The following is a 24,946-nucleotide window of genomic DNA, read 5'->3' as shown; positions in this document are numbered from 1 at the left end:
CTCAGTAATACATACACCAGCTGCTTTCCCATATACAGTCAGACTAGGAGACATGGAGTCTTATTGCACACTGATCGCTCATGTCACTGTAACCATGGCAATATATCACAGCAGCAATAGAACTGGAACATCAGCATAACTGACAGATGCATTCAGCCAATCAGATGTGGCCGCCGGCATTACATGTATGTAACTTGCACCAAGGGTGGAGAGGGAACCAAGAGGTTACGCTTTACACTAATTGGGAGTCCATGTCAACAGTTGTCAATACTGACACCAAAACATGTGAAAAACTCATGTTCACCTTTTACATCACCATTTTGACCTTGTTAAACCTTCCAATGCCGACCTCTGGTGTAGATATATTGACTGGCTATCTAGACATGGTCTATCTGACAAGCCACACCCGATGGATGATAGAGGAATTTAGTATCAATGCTTCCGTTTCATGTAGATTAGCTCATTGAAAACAGGAATTTGGTATCACCGATAATTCCATTTCTCCGATTCCACAGGGGACACTGCAGTCTTCATACATTGGGGATAGAGTGGTGATAGGAGTCAGCTCTTTAAAATACAGGTATATGGATAGTATTAATAGTAGACTTTTCAGATAGGTATATGGAGAAATAGGTATATGGAGAAATAGTAGACACTTCACCGGATTTATTTAAGATAGGAGAAAAGGTATCATACACCCCTTTTATGAGATGGGCGTCTCTTTTCCGGGCAGATATCACAATGAATTACCAAAGTGTATTTTCAATCCATACTTGTCTCCATGTGCAACACTGTATTTATTAGTGACAATAATGTAGGTTTAAAATGACAATGCAAAATATCTTAAAAACAGGAGGCCACAGAGGGTGGCTCTTGATTGGCCGCTAGGCGGCCAATAGAATCAGTTGGAGTCAACTTTAGTCAACTTTACAGTCAATATTAATGCTTTAAAAGTTTGGTAACTTGCTAGGCTCCAGGTAGAGCTTTTTTGTTGTGGGTCTCCTTTACGCGTTTCCCCGCACACATCCTTCTGAGGAAGCCGCTGAATTCAAAGGCGGGGAAACGCGTAAAGGAGACCCACAAGTGCCGACACATCCATACAGCCACAAACAAGCCTTTGTTTGACTGCCACTACCCCGGGAGCGTGGACGAGTCTTCCTGGCTGCAATGCACTTGCAAGGAATCTGCAGTCTGAGACCCATGTAAGATCCACAACAAAAAAGCTCTACCTGGAGCCGGGCAAGTTACCAAACTTTTAAAGCATTAATATTGACTGTAAAGTTGACTAAAACCATATACTGGATTATGCATGCTAATATCTACTAACAGCTAGGGGCTGTGAGAGAGCCACCTGCTGCCAATTGGACTAACCTGCTTATATAAGCCATTACAGAACTAACCCTTGCTAGGTTAAGCAACACATCCATTATCCTTAAAAGGACAGTCATATTAACCCCACCTCCAACTTTATTTTATTTTCTGAGAATTTTTATGGTTGTTTTTTAATTTGTATATTACCGGCCGGTGATTAATGTATATTAAATAAACTGTACCAATTTTTAAAATTAAAATATCGAAATATCACTTGGATCAGCGCTGTCCCTAATTTCTTCATGTAGAAATTCCCTTTCCACTGGGACAGAGCCTTCATCTTCCTCAGACGCATCAGATTGTAATAATGAAGGAATACCCCTCTTCTTTATAGGAGGGAGGACGAAGGCAAGGGAACCTGGGAGGAGGAAATAACAGTTCTAACCAAGGTGTCAACTGACTTCACTAGAGATCTGACCCATGTTGGCTCAACTGAGCTCAATGCGGAGAGATGGCTATGCACGGCCCGTCTGTCTCTGCTGGACACTGCTAGCTCTGCAGCTAAATCAGGTCTTACAGTGACTACTTCCTCAGCCGCCTGTCCTGGCACGGCCAGGAAGCAGCACCGGGGATCCGACTCATTGTAACATGAGTCACACAGAGCAGCACCAGTATGCTGTAGGGATGGCCATCGGTGCAGATGTCATCGATGGCTATCCTGCACCCAGCCATCGGTTCTCCTTTGCCATCGATGTTGGGAAACCGTCTGGTTTGATCGATGGCCATCCCCAGTATGCGGAGAATAACCGTTCCTTGCACTGCAAGTGAGCAGCTTCTAAGTGGTAGATGGACCTTGTGTCATTCTAACAGCAAGGTCACTCGCACACACCAAGATATACAAGGCGGATAGAGAAATAAGACAATAGGGGGAGAGGAGCCACCAAGCCCCAAATTGACACCCACAATTGTAGTATAGATATATCTATATGTTCATACACAACATGGCGCATGTGCACCCTTACCTGAGCCTGGACCCCTGGTGGTGTGGTATGGTATGGGCCGCGGACCAGTAACACGAGCTGCCGTGGCTGGTCCCTGGTGATGGCACAGGTGGCCAGGTCAGCTAGGCACACTGCACCCGGTGGCGACCTGACCTTCCACAGGGGTTCCCTCATTGCAGGCAATTGGCTTCCCCTGCCTGTCCTCATTGTAAAATGTAAATTAATACAAAGAAAAGTATTAAAAACATAGTCCCCTAAGGAGACCAAGCCCAGAGATCTGACTCCTCTGGGCAGAGGTCTGGGAGGGGGAGGAGCCTGCCACACTGTAAAGTGCCGACTCCTATCACCACTCTATCCCCAATGTATGAAAACTGCAGTGTCCCCTGTTGAATGACGGACAAATTATATTTTTTTGTGTGTGAATTCTCTGGTGTCTACACATAGCTGATTTATGTGTAAAACATTTCCCATACTCAGCATGAATACGGTTTATATGAATATGGTTTCTCACCTGTGTGACTTCTCTCATGTTTTACAAGAGAGGATTTCGCTGTATAACATTTTCCACATTCAGAGCATGAAAATGGTTTCAGACCTGTGTGATGTCTCTGATGTGTAACAATAGCTGATTTCTGTTGAAAACATTTCCCACATTCAGAACATGAAAATGGTTTCTCACCTGTGTGACTTCTCTCATGTCTAAAAAGATGGGATTTCTGTTGAAAACATTTCCCACAATCAGAGCAAGAAAATGGTTTCTCACCTGTGTGAAGTCTCTCATGCGTAACAAGAGCTGATTTCATTGCAAAACATTTCCCACACTCAGAACATGAATACGGTTTCTCACCTGTGTGAATTCTTTCATGTGTAACAAGAGATGATTTCTCTGTAAAACATTTCCCACATTCAGAGCATGAAAATGGTTTCTCACCTTTGTGACTTCTCTCATGTCTAACAAGAGTTGATTTATCTGTAAAACATTTCCCACATTCAGAGCATGAAAATGGTTTTTCACCTGTGTGAAGTCTCTCATGTGTAACAAGAGCTGATTTAATTGCAAAACATTTTTCACATTCAGAGCATGAATATGGTTTCTCACCTGTGTGACTTCTCTCATGTGTAACAAGAGATGATTTCTCGGTAAAACATTTCCCACATTCAGAGCATGAAAATCGTTTTTCATCAGTGTGAGTTCTCTCATGTCTGACAAGAGTTGATTTCATTGCAAAACCTTTCTCACATTGAGAGCATGAAAATGGTTTCTCGCCTCTGTGAAGTCTCTCATGTTTAACTAGACTGTCTTTTTTGCTAAAACATTTCCCGCACTCAGAGCATGAATATGGTTTCTGACCTGTGTGACTTCTCTCATGTCTGACAAGAGTTGATTTCTCTGTAAAACATTTCCCACATTCAGAACATGAAAAGGGTTTCTCATCAGTGTGAGTTCTCTCATGTCTGAGACGAGATGATTTCTGTGTAAAACATTTCCCACATTCAAAACATGAAAATGGTCTCTCACCTGTGTGACTTCTCTCATGTGTGACCAGATTTGATTTCTGTGTAAAACATTTCTCACATTCAGAGCATGAAAATGGTTTCTCACCTGTGTGACTTCTCTCATGTCTAACAAAAACAGATTTACTTCTAAAACATTCCCCACACTCAGGACATGAAAATGGTTTCTCCCCTGTGTGAAGTCTCTGATGTAAAACAGAATCTGACTGATGTATAGAACTGTCACCAAACTCAGAACTGGATGATATTGTATCATCTTTATGGTCTGTACTGTGTGCAGTAAGGTCTGAATGATCAGGAGAAGGTTCCTCATGACTAGAGGGACCAGATGAAATATCTGCACTGTGAAATGTTGGGTGTGTATTGGGGATAATGGGGTTTTCCTCTGGAGAATCTTGTCTAATGTTCTTATCTTCTAGTATATAATCTGGAGACACAATGAGATCTCCCTCCGAGGTATTCCTGCTTGTGCGGCCATCTACTGGAAACAGATGAATGACAACAGACAGAATTGTTTACATTGAGAAGGAAATGTTCATTTGTTTTAGTACTGAACATGTCTAATGCTGCGTACACACTGTCCGATATATCGCTGATCCAGCAGCTTACAGCCAGTAACGGTTTGGCTGCCGGCCGCTACAGAAGGTTTCCCAGCAGCTCTGATTTAGTGTAAATCATAACGAAAGCAGCCGGGCGGCAATCTCTACTGACCTCACAAGAAACACCAGAGGCACCAGCAAAACCTCTGCTCGAAGGCCCCTGGAATTGTGTCGCCCTGGGGCAGCAGTAAGGCCATGCGTTAAGATGGCCCTGATGGAGCCGGTGGTGATTTGCAGCTGAATTGAGCCCACCCAGTTGTGACATCAGTCACTCTGGACTGGGCAGTGTGTATGGAGAACAAGCTGCCCAATGTGTTAAGAGATCTCTATCTGCACATCAATTGGTTGATATGGATCAAATAAATCCTGCCATTATATCGATGCTGGATTCTAGGGATACGACACATTTATTAACATTTTAGCCCTGAAAGCCCATCATTAATTAAGAATGATTATTTGATCGACCTTTAGTAAATATACCCCTTAGACGGAGATGATTACCTCACCATCGATGCTGCAAGGCCAGCGTCATCCTTACCTCCACCCTTTCTTACAATCCCCACATTCAGTCCCTGTCCCAGTATTGGCAGCTTCCAGGATCAGACCCTTCCTCACCCTGGAGACAACCAAGACCATCGTCCACTCACTGGTCATCTCTAGACTGGATTACTGTAACCTGCTCCTGTGTGTCCTCCCCAACTTCCATCTCTGTCCATGGCTCATCTTCTCCAACCTGACTGCTTCTGCCCCCCCCCCCCCCCCCTCTCCTACAGGCCCTACACTGCCTGCCATTCCTTCCAGATCCCAATCCTCCCCAATAACGCACTCATCCATCTGCATCCTCCATCTCCAACCTGACTGCTTCTGCCCCCCCTCTCCTACAGGCCCCACACTGGCTCCCATTCCTTCCAGACCCTAATCCTCCCCAATAACGCACTCATCCATCTACATCCTTCATCTCCAACCTGACTGCTTCTGCCCCCCCTCTCCTACAGGCCCTACACTGGCTCCCATTCCTTCCAGACCCTAATCCTCCCCAATAACGCACTCATCCATTTACATCCTCCATCTCCAACCTGACTGCTTCTGCCCCCCCTCTCCTACAGGCCCTACACTGGCTCCCATTCCTTCCAGACCCTAATCCTCCCCAATAACGCACTCATCCATCTACATCCTCCATCTCCAACCTGACTGCTTCTGCCCCCCCTCTCCTACAGGCCCTACACTGGCTCCCATTCCTTCCAGACCCTAATCCTCCCCAATAACGCACTCATCCATCTACATCCTCCATCTCCAACCTGACTGCTTCTGCCCCCCCTCTCCTACAGGCCCTACACTGGCTCCCATTCCTTCCAGACCCTAATCCTCCCCAATAACGCACTCATCCATTTACATCCTCCATCTCCAACCTGACTGCTTCTGCCCCCCCTCTCCTACAGGCCCTACACTGGCTCCCATTCCTTCCAGACCCTAATCCTCCCCAATAACGCACTCATCCATCTACATCCTCCATCTCCAACCTGACTGCTTCTGCCCCCCCTCTCCTACAGGCCCTACACTGGCTCCCATTCCTTCCAGACCCCAATCCTCCCCAATAACGCACTCATCCATCTACATCCTCCATCTCCAACCTGACTGCTTCTGCCTCCCCCCCCCCTCTCCTACAGGCCCTACACTGGCTCCCATTCCTTCCAGACCCTAATCCTCCCTAATAACGCACTCATCCATCTACATCCTCCATCTCCACCTGCATCTCCCTCCAAATTCCCAGCCACCTTGTTCCGCCAATGACAGGTGCCTCACCTCCCACCTTAATACCTCCTCCCACTCAGGCCTGCAAGACTTTACCCACCACCATGGGAACTTTCCCCGCTCAGACTCTTCACCTCTCTCTGGATGTATTAGTCAGACTCCGATACCCCAATTCCTTACTAATGCTTTCCTGCTGTCACTCTGTATCCCCTCTCTATGATCCTCAGTCTCTCCGCACTGTACCCCCCTCTCTATGACTCTCAGTCTCTCCGCTCTGTACCCCCCTCGCTATGACTCTCAGTCTCTCCGCTCTGTACCCCCCTCTCTATGACTCTCAGTCTCTCCGCTCTGTACCCCCCTCTCTATGACTCTCAGTCTCTCCGCTCTGTAACCCATCTCTATGATTCTCAGTCTCTCCGCTCTGTATCCCCTCTCTAGGACTCTCAGTCTCTCCGCTCTGTATCCCCTCTCTATGATACTCAGTCTCTCTGCACTGTATCCCCTCTCTATGATCCTCAGTCTCCGCTCTGTATCACCTCTCTATGATCCTCAGTCTCTCCGCACTGTATCCCCTCTCTATGATCCTCAGTCTCTCCGCACTGTATCCCCTCTCTATGATCCTCAGTCTCTCCGCACTGTATCCCCTCTATATGATCCTCAGTCTCTCCGCTCTGTACCCCCTTCTCTATGACTTTCAGTCTCTCTGCTCTGTATCCCCTCTCTAGGACTCTCAGTCTCTCCGCTCTGTACCCCCTCTCTATGACTCTCAGTCTCTCTGCTCTGTACCCCCTCTCTATGATCCTTAGTCTCTCCGCTCTGTACCCCCGCTCTATGACTCTCAGTCTCTCCGCTCTGTACCCCCCTCTCTACGATCCTTAGTCTCTCCGCTCTGTAACCCATCTCTATGATTCTCAGTCTCTCCGCTCTGTATCCCCTCTCTAGGACTCTCAGTCTCTCCGCTCTGTATCCCCTCTCTAGGACTCTCAGTCTCTCCGCTCTGTATCCCCTCTCTATGATCCTCAGTCTCTCCGCACTGTATCCCCTCTCTATGATCCTCAGTCTCCGCTCTGTATCACCTCTCTATGATCCTCAGTCTCGCCACTCTGTGTCACCAGTCTGTCAGCACCTCCACCTATAGGGGCCCATTTGCAAACATACATTTTCCAAAAATAATGTGATAAAAGGGTATTTTCACATTATTTTAGTCTTACATGAATGTACTAAAGCGCTTTTAGAGCAGTGTTTGTAAAAAAACTGCTCCAAACCGTTCAATTAGGATTTTTTTTTTTTTTTCAAAATATTTTTATTTAGGATTGAGCATTACAATATTACAGTGAACAAAATGCAGTTGTATGAATCACAATAATACAGTGTACAATCAGTGTACATTTGAGTAGTAATATTTCTTATCCTGCTTTGCCGAGCAGACGAATGACAAAGATACCGGCGAACACGGCCGGAGGGCCCTCAACACGTGAGACAACTATGTTGCTGGAAGGTCTATCGGGGCATCCCCTAAGAGGTTCCTAGTCTCGTACCATTGTGTGGCTCTAAAACATTTGTAAATCTGATAAAGAGTCAATAAAGCCTTCCCATATTTGGAAAAGTTTTTCTGTGCGTTCCTCCTTTTGTAAGGATGTCTCCACCCACTCCATATGAAAGACATGGAAAAGTTTCGCCCTAAACAGTTGTACGGTTGGAGGGTCCGCATGAATCCACTGATGTAAGATGCATTTGCGGGCCACTGCCGAGATTATAAGCATTACTTTTTTACTGTCGGGTAGTATTGGTGTATTGGGAGGAAACATACCCAGCAAGGCCCATTCCGCCGTTCAATTAGGATTTTTTAATAGTAAGCAGATCGCATTTCCCATGATCATAATGGGAAAAGCAATTTGGCAAAATTTACTATTAGAAAAAAAAAAAAAAAAAAAAGTCGCATTTGGCCCTGTGGTAATATCGCAGCTTCAGCTGGCGAATCACAGGGCTCAGTGGTGATTTCTGGGCTCCTGCACAGTTCTCCCTGCTCCTAGGCAGACAGAGCTTTGTGGGGACGGAGACAGGGTAATCAGCTGTGTGTGTCACTTTACAGTACTGGGGTTAGAAGCTCCAAAGACCGACAGCTCTGCAGGAGCCGATCCCCGGGGGTTGGTGAGTAGACCAGCGGTGGGGGTCATCGTGATGGGCAGGGGGATCAGTTGCTGCACTGCTCAGACACCACTGCACCGTAGGGTTATATGTCCCAACCAGCCGGGATATCTGCCCACTTGGAAGCTCTCTGTGAGACACCCGCATTGCAGTGGGAACGCTGTTACATCATCAGGGAGAAAAAGGGCTCTATACACCGGAGCAGCTGCTTTGTCTGTATACACAACTTGTATGGATGCGCCTCCATCTGATTTGGGAGTCAGTACATCCATTTGTACAGATAATTGATACATCTGTGCGATGTATTTAGTGATCACATTGTGAGTTTGGCCGATATTATCACATTCTCAGATGCAGATAAATGGGCCCCATATACTGTAAGCTGTAATAAGCAGGGCCCTCTCCCTTCTGTGCTTTATCTTCCCTGACCTATACTGTCATCTTCTCCCCAATACCGACAGCGGCACGGAACCTTTGGGCTCATCCGGCACTGCTTACATGGCTGCTGTGATTGCACCTGCTGCAATGTGGTTATGGCTTATATCTCATAGGCTACAGTGTATAGACCCAGCCACAGTGACCTGCAGACTGCATAGACCCAGCCACAGTGACATGCAGACTGAGGGGAGTCACATTTCCCAAGCTAAAGGTGGCCATACATCTACAGATCGATTGTCAGATTGGGCTGGTTGGAACAAAAACCTGGTAATGGATGAGCGACAGTTTTTGGCAGTTTTCCAGCATTTCAAAGCAAATGGGCACCTGTCATTTACTCTCATCCATTACCAGGTTTTTGTTCCAACCAGCCCAATCTGACAATCGATCTGTAGATGTATGGCCAGCTTTACACATTGCCCAGCTAGTACTATTGGACAGGAACCCACATAAGCCAGTGACACTGTGCAGCCAGTCACTTCTCTCACACACACTATACACGTGGCAGCACAGTAGCTGTGGGGTACACTAGCAGCATATCCTAGTCACTGGTTACCACTACTCCAGCGGGAGTATAATAGGGGCTGATGGTTCCTGATGTATGAGATACACCAGAGAGAGTGGGGAGAAGACTGGTCAGATCTCTGTGCTGGTAACACACAGTGACATGATGTGAGGGGAGAGCAGGAGTATAATAGGGGCTGATGGCTCCTGATGTATGATATACACCAGAGAGTGTGGGGAGGAGACTGGTCAGATCTCTGGGATGGTAACACACAGTGACATGATGTAAGGGGGAGAGCAGGAGTATAATAGGGGCTGATGGCTCCTGATGTATGAGATACACCAGAGAGTGCGGGGAGGAGACTGGTCAGATATCTGGGCTGGTAACACACAGTGACATGATGTGAGGGGGAGAGCAGGAGTATAATAGGGGCTGATGGCTCCTGATGTATGAGATACACCAGAGAGTGTGGGGAGGAGACTGGTTAGATCTCGGGGCTGGTAACACACAGTGACATGATGTGAGGGGAGAGCAGGAGTATAATGGTAGCTGATGTCTCCTGATGTATGAGATACACCAGAGAGTGCGGGGAGGAGACTGGTCAGATCTCTGGGCTGGTAACACACAGTGACATGATGTGAGGGGAGAGCAGGAGTATAATAGAGGCTGATGTCTCTGGATCCCCCCCCCCCCCCACTAGGCAGATGCATTGTCATTAGTTTGGTCCGACAGATGAGGGTGTAGGATGAGAAAGCTGTATTGGCAGAACAATTAAAATATGTAAGAAGTGATTATTCCTCACCTGTGCTGGGATCTGTAGGTATTTCCTCCTCCTTACACTGCTGATCACCCCTCATATATGTGTCTTCTGTCTCTGTATTATCTTCCTTATCGGTCACAGAAAAATCTTCTCCTTCCGCCTTTACGTCAGTCACATCCATCTCTTCTCCCTCTGTATCTTCTGCTTTAATGTCAGTCACATCCATCTCTTCTTCTACTTTAATTTCTTCTACCTTAATATCAAACAAATCTTCACCCTGAGCCGAAAAAAATATCACACCAATTTATATAGTGACAGTCACTTTGGTTTTTTGAGGAGACCCTAAACCCCACCTACCCGATCCTCATGTAGGGTCCTGTAACTCTCCACTGTACAGTGCTGGGAATGTAGAGGACTGGGACATCTCTCTGGGGTATCTCTGGTACTGGGCCCATCTGTAGGAGACACACAGTGATATGTGTATATAGGGGGCCCTCATACCTGCTTCATCACGTACAATAAAATTAAATATATGTTTACCCAGTGAAATCAGGGGATGGTGACTCTCCATCATTATGTCCTTGTACAGACCCTTGTGTTCCTCTATATATTCCGACTCCTCCATGGAGAGATAGACAGTCACATCCTGACACCTTATAGGAACCTGACACACACAGTGATACAGTCATCACCCAGACACATCCCCCGGTGTTACTGTATAATGTCCCATTCCCAGCAGTCACCTCTCCGGTCACATCCCCCGGTGTTACTGTATAATGTCCCATTCCCAGCAGTCACCTCTCCGGTCACATCCCCCGGTGTTACTGTATAATGTCCCATTCCCAGCAGTCACCTCTCCGGTCACATCCCCCGGTGTTACTGTATAATGTCCCATTCCCAGCAGTCACCTCTCCGGTCACATCCCCCGATGTTACTGTATAACATCCCCATTCCCAGCAGTCACCTCTCCGGTCACATCCCCCGGTGTTACTGTATAATGTCCCATTCCCAGCAGTCACCTCTCCGGTCACATCCCCCGATGTTACTGTATAACATCCCCATTCCCAGCAGTCACCTCTCCGGTCACATCCCCCGGTGTTACTGTATAATGTCCCATTCCCAGCAGTCACCTCTCCGGTCACATCCCCCGGTGTTACTGTATAATGTCCCATTCCCAGCAGTCACCTCTCCGGTCACATCCCCCGATGTTACTGTATAACATCCCCATTCCCAGCAGTCACCTCTCCGGTCACATCCCCCGGTGTTACTGTATAATGTCCCATTCCCAGCAGTCACCTCTCCGGTCACATCCCCCGATGTTACTGTATAACATCCCCATTCCCAGCAGTCACCTCTCCGGTCACATCCCCCGGTGTTACTGTATAATGTCCCATTCCCAGCAGTCACCTCTCCGGTCACATCCCCCGGTGTTACTGTATAACATCCCCATTCCCAGCAGTCACCTCTCCGGTCACATCCCCCGGTGTTACTGTATAATGTCCCATTCCCAGCAGTCACCTCTCCGGTCACATCCCCCGGTGTTACTGTATAATGTCCCATTCCCAGCAGTCACCTCTCCGGTCACATCCCCCGGTGTTACTGTATAATGTCCCATTCCCAGCAGTCACCTCTCCGGTCACATCCCCCGGTGTTACTGTATAACATCCCCATTCCCAGCAGTCACCTCTCCGGTCACATCCCCCGGTGTTACTGTATAATGTCCCATTCCCAGCAGTCACCTCTCCGGTCACATCCCCCGGTGTTACTGTATAATGTCCCATTCCCAGCAGTCACCTTTCCAGTCGCATCCCCCAGTGTTACTGTATAATGTCCCATTCCCAGCAGTCACATCCCCCGGTGTTACTGTATAATGCCCCATTCCCTGCAGTCACTTCTCCGGTCACATCCCCCAGTGTTACTGTATAATGTCCCATTCCCAGCAGTCACCTCTCCGGTCACATCCCCCGGTGTTACTGTATAATGTCCCATTCCCAGAAGTCACCTCTCCGGTCACATTCCCGGTGTTACTGTATAATGTCCCATTCCCAGCAGTCACCTCTCCGGTCACATCCTCCAGTGTTACTGTATAATGTCCCATTCCCAGCAGTCACCTCTCTGGTCACATCCCCCGCTGTTACTGTATAATGTCCCATTCCCAGCAGTCACCTCTCTGGTCACATCCCCCGCTGTTACTGTATAATGCCCCATTCCCAGCAGTCACCTCTCCTGTCACATCCCCCGGTGTTACTGTATAATGCCCCATTCCCAGCAGTCACCTCTCCTGTCACATCCCCCAGTGTTACTGTATAATGCCCCATTCCCAGCAGTCACCTCTGCGGTCACATCCCCCAGTGTTACTGTATAATGCCCCATTCCCAGCAGTCACCTCTCCTGTCACATCCCCCGGTGTTACTGTATAATGCCCCATTCCCAGCAGTCACCTCTCCTGTCACATCCCCCGGTGTTACCGTATAATGCCCCATTCCCAGCAGTCACCTCTCCTGTCACATCCCCCAGTGTTACTGTATAATGCCCCATTCCCAGCAGTCACCTCTGCGGTCACATCCCCGGTGTTACTGTATAATGCCCCATTCCCAGCAGTCACCTCTCCTGTCACATCCCCCGGTGTTACTGTATAATGCCCCATTCCCAGCAGTCACCTCTCCTGTCACATCCCCCCGGTGTTACCGTATAATGCCCCATTCCCAGCAGTCACCTCTCCTGTCACATCCCCCAGTGTTACTGTATAATGTCCCATTCCCAGCAGTCACCTCTCTGGTCACATCCCCCGGTGTTACTGTATAATGTCCCATTCCCAGCAGTCACCTCTCCGGTCAGCAGCTGGATGATCTTGTTGGTGAGTTCCAGGATCTTCTGCTCCTTGTCTCTCCCATGTATCAGTGAGTGAGGTGGGGGCACTGTGATGGGGCTCTTGGTCCATTTCTGTCCTTCTGACACACAGTGATGGCTACTGGGTGTCTCATGATCACCAGATGTCTTCTTCACTACTGTGTAACCCTGTGTATCGGAAAAAAACAAGATTTTGTACTTACATTAAATCCTTTTCACTGAGTCCACAGGTGGCACTGGATTGCTTTACAGTGGGGAATGGAAGGTGACCACAAGGAGCATGGGCACTTTTAATATTAAACAGTGTGGCTAGCTCCTCCCCTTCTACTCCCCCCCCCCCCCAAGGCAGTCTTGAGCAGCTGAAAGAAAACATACCTCCGAAGACACATCAATAACACAACCTAACAGAAAAGTAGTGCAAGTAGAGCAAACAAATGAATAAAGAAAAACACCAGCCGCTACCTGCCTGACCTCTTGATAAAAACTGAAAAATTCTAAATAGCCCAAGAGAGGTACAAAATGTGACCAGCTCCTGCAGGGAACAATCTAACACCCCTTTCACATGGCAACTAATTACCGAGTACAAGCTGGTTTGACTCTGTAATTAGTGTGATGTGAAAGGTGTTACCGTGTCCCATAAACAGGTAGCAACACGGCAATACGAACCGGTAAAAAAAGCAGGTTCGTTGCGGTGTTGTCGAACGGGTTAAACGGGTTGAGAGATCTTCCCACCGCTGTGAACCTGCATTTTGCATTGGAAAAGAAGTATAAGACTGCCTTGGGGGGGGGGGGGGGGAGTAGAAGGGGAGGAGCTAGCCGCACTATTTAATATTTAAGTGGGGGCCAGCGCATTACCGAAGAAGCTACTGCGCATGTGCCAGTCCTGCGACGGGGGGGGTGGGACTGGCGGCGGGGACCAGCAACAGTGGCAGCGTAGGGGGCCAGCATCGCAGCAGCCCCCCTCACCCACAGAGCTAAGAGGCGCCACTGTCTACTACTGTATGAGTGTACTTCAGCTACCTCTGAATCATCCTCCTCCTCCTCCTCAGATGTCTCATGTGAATCAGACACTAGGATGTCTTTTAATGGCGGTGCCTGTACTATGGTTGGTATAACCGGCACTGGGGGACCCATAGGAGGACTAAGGCGATCCACTAGAGTACCTAGGAGCTGTTTAAAAGCAGCCCAGGGAAGATCTTGTGCAGGGACAGGAGCAGAGGGCTGACCAGGGGGATATCTCTATCACTGTTAACAACACCATCATCTCCCCCCTCCCCCCCCCAACTCCGCTGCCTGGGTGTCACTCTTGACTCCTCCCTCTCCTTTGCTCCCCACATCCAAGCCCTGGCCCATTCTTGCCGGTTCCAGTTACGCAACATTGCTTGCATCAGGCCCTTTCTCTCACAGAGTGCAACTAAGCTGATCATCCACTCATTGGTCATCTCACGGCTCAACTACTGCAATGTTCTCCTCACCGGCCTTGCTCAATCCCAACTGGCTCCTCTCCAATCTGTCCTCAACGCTGCAGCCAGGCTTATCTTCCTCTCCCGCCGCTCTAATTCTGCCACTCCCCTTCAACAAAATCTGCACTGGCTCCCATTCCCCTACAGAATCCTCTTCAAACACCTCACACTCACATACAGGGCCATCTCTTATTCCATTGCTCCATATATCTCTAACCTCATCTCCATTCATACACCCTCCCGCCCTCTATGGTCGGCTAACGACTGTCGTCTCTCCTCCACCCTGATCACTGCTTCCCACGCTAGAGTAGAGTACAGGACTTTGCCCGTGCTGCACCCCTTTAATGGAACGCACTCCCTCGCTCTATTAGACTCTCCCCGACCTTGCAAAGCTTGAAATGAGCACTGAAAACTCACCTATTCATCAAAGCGTACCCTTCCACCACATAAACCAGCTGGTTCTCCGACCCCTTGCCTGTTTACATCCTGCTATCTAACTACCACCCACTCACGTGCACCTCTTGTAATCTGTCTGTCTCCCCTTCCTACTAGATTGTAAGCTCCGCCGAGTAGGGCCCTCTTCCCTTCACATTTCATTCACAGCTCTCCTATACTCCAACACTCAGTGACCATCTTCGTCTGCATACTCATCTCCATCATTGGCCTCAAGCCTCTATTTGTATGTTGATTGAGTCCTCACTACTTATATTTAAGCTGTAATGTGTATTGAACTGTGGCGCTCTTTATTTGTACTCTATTCTTATTATTTATTCAATGTAATACTGTTTTTTCTCCCTGTATTGTTCCTTTGTACGGTGCTGCGAAACACTTGTGGCGCCTTATAAATAAAATAATAATAACAATGTAGCAGTTACACACAGGCCATCCTGACTGACATCCTGCTCACACAGACCTGCAGCACATGACTTACATGAAAGCAATATAGGGGATTCTGTCTGATTGCGCCATTTTCTAGAAGCCATTTTGACAAGAAATAAGGGTGCCCACATACACACTAGGTATTTTCCTGATAGGTGACCTAGAGTGGTATCTAGTATGTGACAAGAGGATCTGTAACCTCCAACACTCCTGGTCATAGAGCGTAAATAAATAAAAGTGGACAGGAATATATTATATAGAGGAGACAGCAGAAGAGCACATCAGTCACATACAATGCAGAGATACAAGTACACTACAATGTACTCTGATCAACTACTGCGCTGCTATTGGAGCAAGTAGGATATGAATGCTGTAATAGGTCAGCAGTAGGCAATTTTACAGGGGAGACAGACCCAACACTCCTGGAGACCCAAGGGCTGCATGCAGAAGATGGCTGCCAACATCTCTGAGAGGAGGAGGGAAGTGAGAGCAGCTTGAGGGCGGGAAATCCGCAGTGGCGCCCAAAGCTGAGGGAGTGGCTACAGGCCGCTGCCGCCTCCCACTATGCTGGTCTTCTCCCACCGGTACTATTGAGCCCTGTGTAAAATGGTTGACTACACCCAGCTTGTGCTCACTGCCCTGGTGGTCTAGTAAAGTCCCTGCCTCTGGGGACAGTGTCCATGTCAGCACAGGGGGCCGTCTACCAGACCCGCGGTATGACATTTTAGTTGCTCTCAGAGAGAGCTCTAAACTACCCACGATGTGTCGGCCACACTGACCAAGGCTCCGGTGCTCGGGGGGGGCTAGATGCTGTGCGCCACCTCTGCTGCAAGTACCCTCTTGGCCCAGGCCTTGGGGGGGTTTCGGCACTGGTGGGAGTGATGGAGCTGCAGCGCTGCAATCACCAAGTCTGAGTGCGCTGCATGCTCAAACAGTGTAATAAAAAAATAATAAAGTGCTCTGAAGGCGGTAATCAGGGGAACCGGACTGTAATTCACGCAGCCGCTCGGCACCGTAAGAAATGACCTAAGAAACGTGAAGATGTTCAATTCCGACTAGTTGAGTTAGAAAGCAAACTTACATCAGCACCCACTGATATATATCGGGAATGCTCGTAGTGGAATACGCGGACCATGAAGGAGGTCAATAAAAATGTATTTAAACTAAAACAAACATTTTACAGAGCGGGTAGACTTAAAATTAAGATCGAATCAGGCAAAGGTGAGCACTAAAAAAGTTACAAACCTAAAAAGGGGCGGTGGTGTCACATCCACTCGACATAGCGAACGCCTGTGCCGAATACTACTCTAAATGATACGATCTCAACAAAGACCCTTCCACCCCTCAACCCAGAGTATTTCTTAAAACATCTTAATCTTTCCTCACTAGACCAGCCGACCAATCAAGTTCTAGAACGACGCTGGACAGTAGCAGAGGTCCAAGTGGAGGTTGATCGCTTGCCAGCTGACTAGGCCCCCGGGCCAGACGGTGACACCAATAGATGTTTCTAAGTTTTTAGCGATTTGTTAAGTCCTATATTGGTCCCCCATTTTAATGAAGCATCGACATGTGGATCCTTTCCAGATTAATTACGGACGTAAAAATATACACTAAACTATTAGCGGACAGACTTACCCCCACTTCTCCCATTTCTTATACACCAAGATCAAGTAGGCTTCATCACGGGGAGACAAGCACCTGATAACACCAGGAGGATTATAGAAGTGTTGGATTGCTTCTTGGTTGTCAGAGCCATTTTTGTTGCTGTCGCTCGATGCTGAGAAGGCATTTGACAGATTACATTGGGGCTACTGCTCTCAGCTACTTTCAGGATATCTAATGGCACCAGTCAAGGGTGCCCCCTGTCCCCATTAATGATTGTCTGGGTGATAGAACCTCTGGCTGAGATGATTAGGTCTTCTCCCGATGTCAGCGGCCCAAGTTTATATGGACGGTCCTACAAAACATGCCTCTTCGCCAATGACGTCTTCCTCACTGTAACCAATCGCACACTCCCTGAAGGAGTTAAAGAAGATTCTGAAAAGTTTACTCCTCTGTCTCATTCTACAAACTGAACAGTTAAATTATCGGATCTGGTCACCATCAATTATCTCCCCCTCCTGAACAAATTTGACCAACGATTGGATGTTACTTGAAACATCATGGATAGGCCGTATCTCCGCCCCCTAAAAATGATCCTACTCCCTAAATTACTATCTCTCTATTGGACCATTCCTATCATCCTCCCAAAATACTTGCTAGCTAAGTTTAATACTGCGTTAGTGAAATATGTATGGAAGGGTAAGAGGCCTAGATTGGCCAGACGTAAAATAAAATGTCTCTTCCAAAATCAGAAGGAGGCTTGTCCTTTCCTGACTTACACTCGTATCAAGTGGCTTGTATCCTTGCACCACTAAATGCCTGGTTCGCAAAGGACAACATTAAACCCTGAGTACTACTGGAAAGAGGACTAACATCACCGGTACCGCCAGTGGCATAACTTCGTCCCAGTTGCCCGAAGGCTAGATAAATATTGGTGCCTCCACATACACACATACACCACCTTATATAAATATATGTATTCATGTGTGTATGTTATGTATATTATGTTTAAATTAAAGAGTGTGTTACATTCATGGTCATGCTGGGAGGGGGAGTCAGCCATAAAAGCAATATCAACGGCTTTCAAATAACTGATTTATACTTGCAGGGGAGGACAGATGCCCCCTTGGGAGCAAGAGCCCGGTGGCAGATGACTCCATTGCCTCCTAGAGTTACGCCACTGGGTACCGCTAATTGACACCTTATGGCTGCCCCCCTCTGAAAAACTGAAAGCCACTTCACAATCTTTGGTATTACTCTCTCCTAGACAATTGTGGCTATCACTGGTGTCAGCAACACCTAGACTATCTCTCCCACCCCCAGGACTGTCGTGGTCAGGGATAGTACATTTAATACCAAACTTATCCCTAGATTCCTGGACCTCTCAAGGAATAACGTCTTTGGGTGAAATTTTGAAAGAAGTTACCCTAACCACGCTGATATTCAATGTAAATTTGCGATACCCACTAAGGACTCCTATAAATACCTCCAGTTAACACACTGGTTGCAGAAGGCATACACAACACCTCATACAATATCGCAGATACCAAAATATCTACATCATAAACTCACCAGAACGGACTCTAGAGGTGCCATTCTCTTGGTGGTACATAGCCTACTGATTGAATCCCACGGACCCAATAGATTTGGCTCCCAATCTAAATGGGAACAGGATTTGGCCTGTGCCCTGCCAGACAAGGACTGGAAGACCCTATTCCACACGTGCTTTACACATTGAACAATTCTATAAACTTATTAATCATCAATACCTAACCTCAGCCCTTCTACAAACTATGTGGCCCTCCTCACCTAATGCCTGCTGGCGACAACATGGGAACGTTGTTCCATAATTACTGGCCATGCCCTAAAATGATTACATTGTGGTTTCGGGTGTTTGCTCTACTTAAATTTAACATTGCTCCCTTATGTATTATATGTACTTTTATATCAAATATCTGTAAACTATGTTCCTATGGTGTGGTTGGCAAAGGGGTGTATGACAGTCTGCACAAATCTGTTGTTTTTATTAGTTTATGACATCCACAGTAAACGGAATTTCTACCTACAGATCCCAGAATCCTTTGTTGAATAGTTTTATGGGCAGCATGACATCATCCCCTGGCCCCGCCCACCAGCTGAAAAAGAGTCCACACTACTGCACCTTGCTGACACTAAGGGGGAAGATTTACTAAAGGAAATTTGTAAAAAATAGGTGTATTTGTATCCAGAAATACACTTATTTTTTTGACATTTACTATCCCGAAAATACGGCACTTCGAACTGATGTGCTAGCAATACGAATACGAATTGCCGTATTTTCGGGATAGTAAATGTCAAAAAAATAAGTGTATTTTTTGGATACAAATACACCTATTCTTTTTACAAATTTCCTTTAGTAAATTTATACTGGCACCAACAAAACTGGAGAGCTGAGCATGGTGGAGGCGGAGTTATAGGGGAGAGGAACGGTGCATCCTGGGAATCCTAAAGTTTTGCTAGTTGTTGTCCGGTACTCTCAATCTGCCTAGAACCCCAATGTTAACCCTGAGGTGACCATGAAACCTGACGACGTAATACACTATTACTACATACACTCCCAGTCATGACCCTCTATTATCACTATAAGTGATTGTGACAGGTCACTGTAATATTTAGATATCAGTGCTATCACAGACTCTCAGGTCTACTCACCTTTCCCAGTCACATCCCTCTATTATTACTACAGATATAAGTGACGCTCCCAGACCCCCTCACCTCCCCAGTCAGGTCAATCTATTATTACTACAGATATAAGTGACGCTCCCAGATCCCCTCACCTCCCCGGTCACGTCCCTGTATTATTACTATAGATGTAAGTGATGTCACAGTGACACTCCCAGATCCCCTCACCTCCCCGGTCACGTCCCTGTATTATTACTATAGATGTAAGTGATGTCACAGTGACACTCCCAGATCCCCTCGCCTTCCCAGTCATGTCCCTGTATGATTACTATAGATATAAGTGATGTCACAGTGACACTCCCAGATCCCCTCACCTCCCCAGTCACGTCCCTGTATTATTACTATAGATATAAGTGATGTCACAGTGACGCTCCCAGATCCCCTCACCTCCCCAGTCACGTCCCTGTATTATTACTATAGATATAAGTGATGTCACAGTGACGCTCCCAGATCCCCTCACCTCCCCAGTCACGTCCCTGTATTATAACTATAGATATCGGTGATGTCACAGTGACGCTCCCAGAACCCCTCACCTCCCCGGTCACGTCCCTGTATTATTACTATAGATATAAGTGATGTCACAGTGACGCTCCCAGATCCCCTCACCTCCCAGTCAGGTCCCTGTATTATTACTATAGATATAAGTGACGTCACAGTGACGCTCCCAGATCCCCTCACCTCCCCAGTCACGTCCCTGTATTATTACTATAGATATAAGTGATGTCACAGTGACACTCCCAGATCCCCTCACCTCCCCAGTCACGTCCCTGTATTATTACTATAGATATAAGTGATGTCACAGTGACATTCCCAGATCTCCTCACCTCCCCAGTCACGTCCCTGTATTATTACTATAGATGTAAGTGATGTCACAGTGACGCTCCCAGATCCCCTCACCTCCCCGTTCATGTCCCTGTATTATTACTATTGATATAAGTGATGTCACAGTGACACTCCCAAATCCCCTCACCTCCCCAGTCAGGTCCCTGTATTATTACTATAGATATATGTGACGTCACAGTGACACTCTCAGATCCCCTCACCTCCCCAGTCACGTCCCTGTATTATTACTATAGATATATGTGATGTCACAGTGACGCTCCCAGATCCCCTCACCTCCCCAGTCACGTCCCTGTATTATTACTAAAGATATAAGTGACATCACAGTGACGCTCCCAGATCCTCTCACCTCCCCAGTCATGTCCCTGTATTATTACTATAGATATAAGCTATGTTACAGTGACACTCCCAGATCCCCTCACCTCCCCAGTCACGTCCCTGTATTATTACTATAGATATAAGTGTTGTCACAGTGACACTCCCAGATCCCCTCACCTCCCCAGTCATGTCCCTGTATTATTACTATAGATATAAGCTATGTTACAGTGACACTCCCAGATCCCCTCACCTCCCCAGCCACGTCCCTGTATTATTACTATAGATATAAGTGATGTCACAGTGACGCTCCCGGATCCCCTCACCTCCCCGTTCATGTCCCTGTATTATTACTATTGATATAAGTGATGTCACAGTGACGCTCCCAGATCCCCTCACCTCCCCAGTCACGTCCCTGTATTATTACTATAGATATAAGTGTTGTCACAGTGACACTCCCAGATCCCCTCACCTCCCTGTATTATTACTATAGATATATGTGACGTCACAGTGACACTCTCAGATCCCCTCACCTCCCTGTATTATTACTATAGATATAAGTGATGTCACAGTGACTCTCCCAGATCCCCTCACCTCCCCAGTCACATCCCTGTATTATTACTATAGATATAAGTGATGTCACAGTGACACTCCCAGATCCCCTCACCTCCCCAGTCACGTCCCTGTATTATTACTATAGATATAAGTGACGTCACAGTGACACTCCCAGATCCCCTCACCTCCCCAGTCACGTCCCTGTATTATTACTATAGATATAAGTGATGACACAGTGACGCTCCCAGATCCCCTCACCTCCCCAGTCATGTCCCTGTATTATTACTATAGATATAAGTGATGTCACTGTGACGCTCCCAGATCCCCTCACCTCCCCAGTCACGTCCCTGTATTATTACTATAGATATAAGTGATGTCACAGTGACACTCCCAGATCCCCTCACCTTCCCATTCATGTCCCTGTATTATTACTATAGATATAAGTGATGTCACAGTGACGCTCCCAGATCCCCTCACCTCCCCAGTCACGTCCCTGTATTATTACTATAGATATAAGTGATATCACAGTGACGCTCCCAGATCCCCTCACCTCCCCAGTCATGTCCCTGTATCATTACTATAGATATAAGTGACGTCACAGTGACACTCCAAGATCCCCTCACCTCCCCAGTCACCTTCCTGTATTATTACTATAGGTATAAGTGATGTCACAGTGACGCTCCCAGATCCCCTCACCTCCCCAGTCACGTCCCTGTATTATTGCTATAGATATAAGTGATGTCACAGTGACGCTCCCAGATCCCCTCACCTCCCCAGTCACGTCCCTGTATTATTACTATAGATATAAGTGATGTCACAGTGACACTCCCAGATCCCCTCACCTCCCCAGTCACTTCCCTGTATTATTGCTATAGCTATAAGTGATGTCACAGTGACGCTCCCAGATCCCCTCACCTCCCCAGTCACGTCCCTGTATTATTGCTATAGATATAAGTGATGTCACAGTGACGCTCCCAGATCCCCTCACCTCCCCAGTCATGTCCCTGTATCATTACTATAGATATAAGTGACGTCACAGTGACACTCCAAGATCCCCTCACCTCCCCAGTCACGTCCCTGTATTATTACTATAGATATAAGTGATGTCACAGTGATGCTCCCAGATCTCCTCACCTCCCCAGTCACATCCCTGTATTATTACTAGAGATATAACATACCCTCCAACATGGTACAAAATGCTCTGTTCCTGGACTTCACTGCCAGTGGCAGTCACTGTGGTTGGACTCCAGCACAGTCCAAAATTCAAAGAGGAGGGGGGGGGAGGGGTCACATCAACTGCCAGTGAGTCCAGGACAGTGATGTTTGGAGTGGCATTAGGTGTGGCTCCCCTTTTTGAATATTGGACTGTGCTGCAGCCCCAACTCTGCAACTGCCACTGGTAGGGAAATCCAGGAACAGAGCATTTTGTACCTAATGGAATGGGACATGTTGGAGGGTATGATATAAGTGATGTCACAGTGACGCTCCCAGATACCCTCAGCTCCCCAGTCACGTCCCTGTATTATTACTATAGATATATGTGATGTCAGAGTGACACTCCCAGATCCCCTCACCTCCCCAGTCATGTCCTTGTATTACTACTATAGATATAAGTGATGTCACAGTGACACTCCCAGATCCCCTCACCTCCCCAGTCACGTCCCTGTATTATTACTATAGATATAAGTGATGTCACTGTGACGCTCCCAGATCCCCTCACCTCCCCAGTCATGTCCCTGTATTATTACTATAGATATAAGTGATGTCACAGTGACACTCCCAGATCCCCTCACCTCCCCGGTCACGTCCCTGTATTATTACTATAGATATAAGTGATGTCACAGTGACACTCCCAGATCCCCTCACCTCCCCAGTCATGTCCCTGTATTATTACTATAGATATAAGTGATGTCACAGTGACACTCCCAGATCCCCTCACCTCCCCAGTCACTTCCCTGTATTATTACTATAGATATAAGTGATGTCACAGTGACACTCCCAGATCCCCTCACCTCCCCAGTCACGTCCCTGTATTATTACTATAGATATAAGTGATGTCACACTGACGCTCCCAGATCTCCTCACCTCCCCAGTCACTTCCCTGTATTATTACTATAGATATAAGTGATGTCACAGTGACACTCCCAGATCCCCTCACCTCCCCAGTCACTTCCCTGTATTATTACTATAGATATAAGTGATGTCACAGTGACACTCCCAGATCCCCTCACCTCCCCAGTCAGCAGGTAGATGATCTCCAGGGTGAGATTTAGTATCCTCTCAGTCATGTGACTCTGGTCCTTGTCCATCCTCGGGGAATCAGTGGCGTGTCTCATCCTCACTGCTCTGTTGTTCTGGAATAAATATAATAATATCCACCGTCACACACATTTGTTATATAAATTCATATAAAAAAATGTGTAAAAATAGATTATATTTCCTATATAAAAGGAAACATTACAGGTCATTATGATGAATAAAAAAAAAGTTTGTTTTGCAATTTTCACAAATTCACTTATCACTCAAAGGGTTAAGAGGAGAAGCCTCTAATGTTTCCACACATTATATATATAAGCATACAGAGAACAACGGGTACACGTATAGTATAAGTACTATATGAAATAATACAACTACAACGTAGTGGACGTAGTGCATGGTTGCCTCAAAAGAAATGTAATAGGGCACCAAAGGCTGCTCCCCCTGTATAAAAGAACATCGATCCCACCTGTATAAAAGGACGCCACAGGCCACTCCCCCCTGTATAACAGGACACCACAAGCCTCTCCCCTCTGTATAACAGGACGGTAGAGACTAGTTCCCATGCAGTATAGCTTACAGGAAGTGACGTTCAGTGAGGGCGGAAGTTGTTAGATGCCCTCACAACGTTTTTAAATTTATGTGTAATTCATGTAGGTGTCGTTTATTTTGTTTTATTTTTGCAGCATTGTACGCTCGCACGCTTCGGGCACGGTGGCTCGCTTCGCTCGCCACAGATTTATATTCCCCCTCCAGGTATACGTGGACCCAGGGCATGATGGGAAAATTACCTAAACTGCATGGGATCTAGACCACAGTCTGCTTCTCCTGTATAACAGGATGCCGCAGGCCACTCCCCCCTGTATAACAGGACCCCGCAGGCTACTCCCCCCTGTATAACAGGACACCACAGGCTGCTCTCCCTGTATAACAGGACACCACAGGCTGCTCTCCCTGTATAACAGGACACCACAGGCTGCTCCCCCTGTATAACAGGACACCACAGGCTGCTCCCCCTGTATAACAGGACACCACAGGCTGCTCCCCCTGTATAACAGGACACCACAGGCTGCTCCCCCTGTATAACAGGACACCACAGGCCGCTCCCCCTGTATAATAACACCAGAGCAGCACAATACCATCACCTGCTGCCAGATACAGCAATATCTTCTCTCGGTCCCCCGTAACTTAATCACCGTGGCTGCTGGAAGTGAGAGGCCACAGGTAAGATCAGCAGCGCAGCAGGGAGCCGAGATCATGGATGCCGCCGCCAGTGATTGAACGCTGTGATTGGTCTTCGGTAAAATGGCCACCGCTCCCTCCCACAGGGGACAATTAAATCTTACTAGTATTTACACAGCATGGAATCTATCAGCTATCGGTGACCTTAACATCCCATCAACATCTCTATGTATTCACACAAGGCAATTACCACATCT

General features: G+C 47.2%; 1 protein-coding gene across 3 annotated transcripts; it reads right to left on the bottom strand.

Moving 5' to 3' along the window:
• LOC146010141 (uncharacterized) lies at window positions 1-24,930 on the bottom strand. Of its 3 annotated transcripts, none has more exons than XM_083151086.1 (7): window positions 24,653-24,930; window positions 23,483-23,605; window positions 12,853-13,044; window positions 10,567-10,690; window positions 10,384-10,481; window positions 10,069-10,303; window positions 1-4,308 (listed from the first exon to the last, which is right to left on the bottom strand). In XM_083151086.1, exons 1-7 carry the CDS (start codon window positions 24,764-24,766, stop codon window positions 2,786-2,788), a joined length of 2,409 nt encoding a protein of 802 aa, XP_083007212.1. In that variant the 5' UTR covers window positions 24,767-24,930; the 3' UTR covers window positions 1-2,785. The 3 variants fall into 3 exon arrangements, with proteins under 3 accessions (XP_083007212.1, XP_083007213.1, XP_083007214.1); XM_083151087.1 differs by having other exon boundaries at window positions 1-4,305; XM_083151088.1 differs by having other exon boundaries at window positions 10,069-10,279.
• Window positions 24,931-24,946: the final 16 nt, after the last annotated feature.

Source organism: Crinia signifera, chromosome 6 (genome assembly GCF_055691185.1).
Source record: "Crinia signifera chromosome 6, ASM5569118v1, whole genome shotgun sequence".
Taxonomy (NCBI): domain Eukaryota; kingdom Metazoa; phylum Chordata; class Amphibia; order Anura; family Myobatrachidae; genus Crinia; species Crinia signifera.
Note: the sequence above shows the minus strand (reverse complement) of the source record. Positions and strands in the feature narration are given on the sequence as shown.

Excerpts from the sequence above, each read along its gene's own strand:
- LOC146010141 (XM_083151086.1), bottom strand. The coding sequence starts at position 24,766 with ATGATCTCGGCTCCCTGCTGCGCTGCTGATCTTACCTGTGGCCTCTCA. Across the intron at positions 10,691-12,852 it reads TCCAGCTGCTGACCGGAGAG|GTTCCTATAAGGTGTCAGGA; the intron begins GTGACTGCTGGG and ends TGTGTGTGTCAG. Across the intron at positions 10,482-10,566 it reads CCATCCCCTGATTTCACTGG|ATGGGCCCAGTACCAGAGAT; the intron begins GTAAACATATAT and ends TGTCTCCTACAG.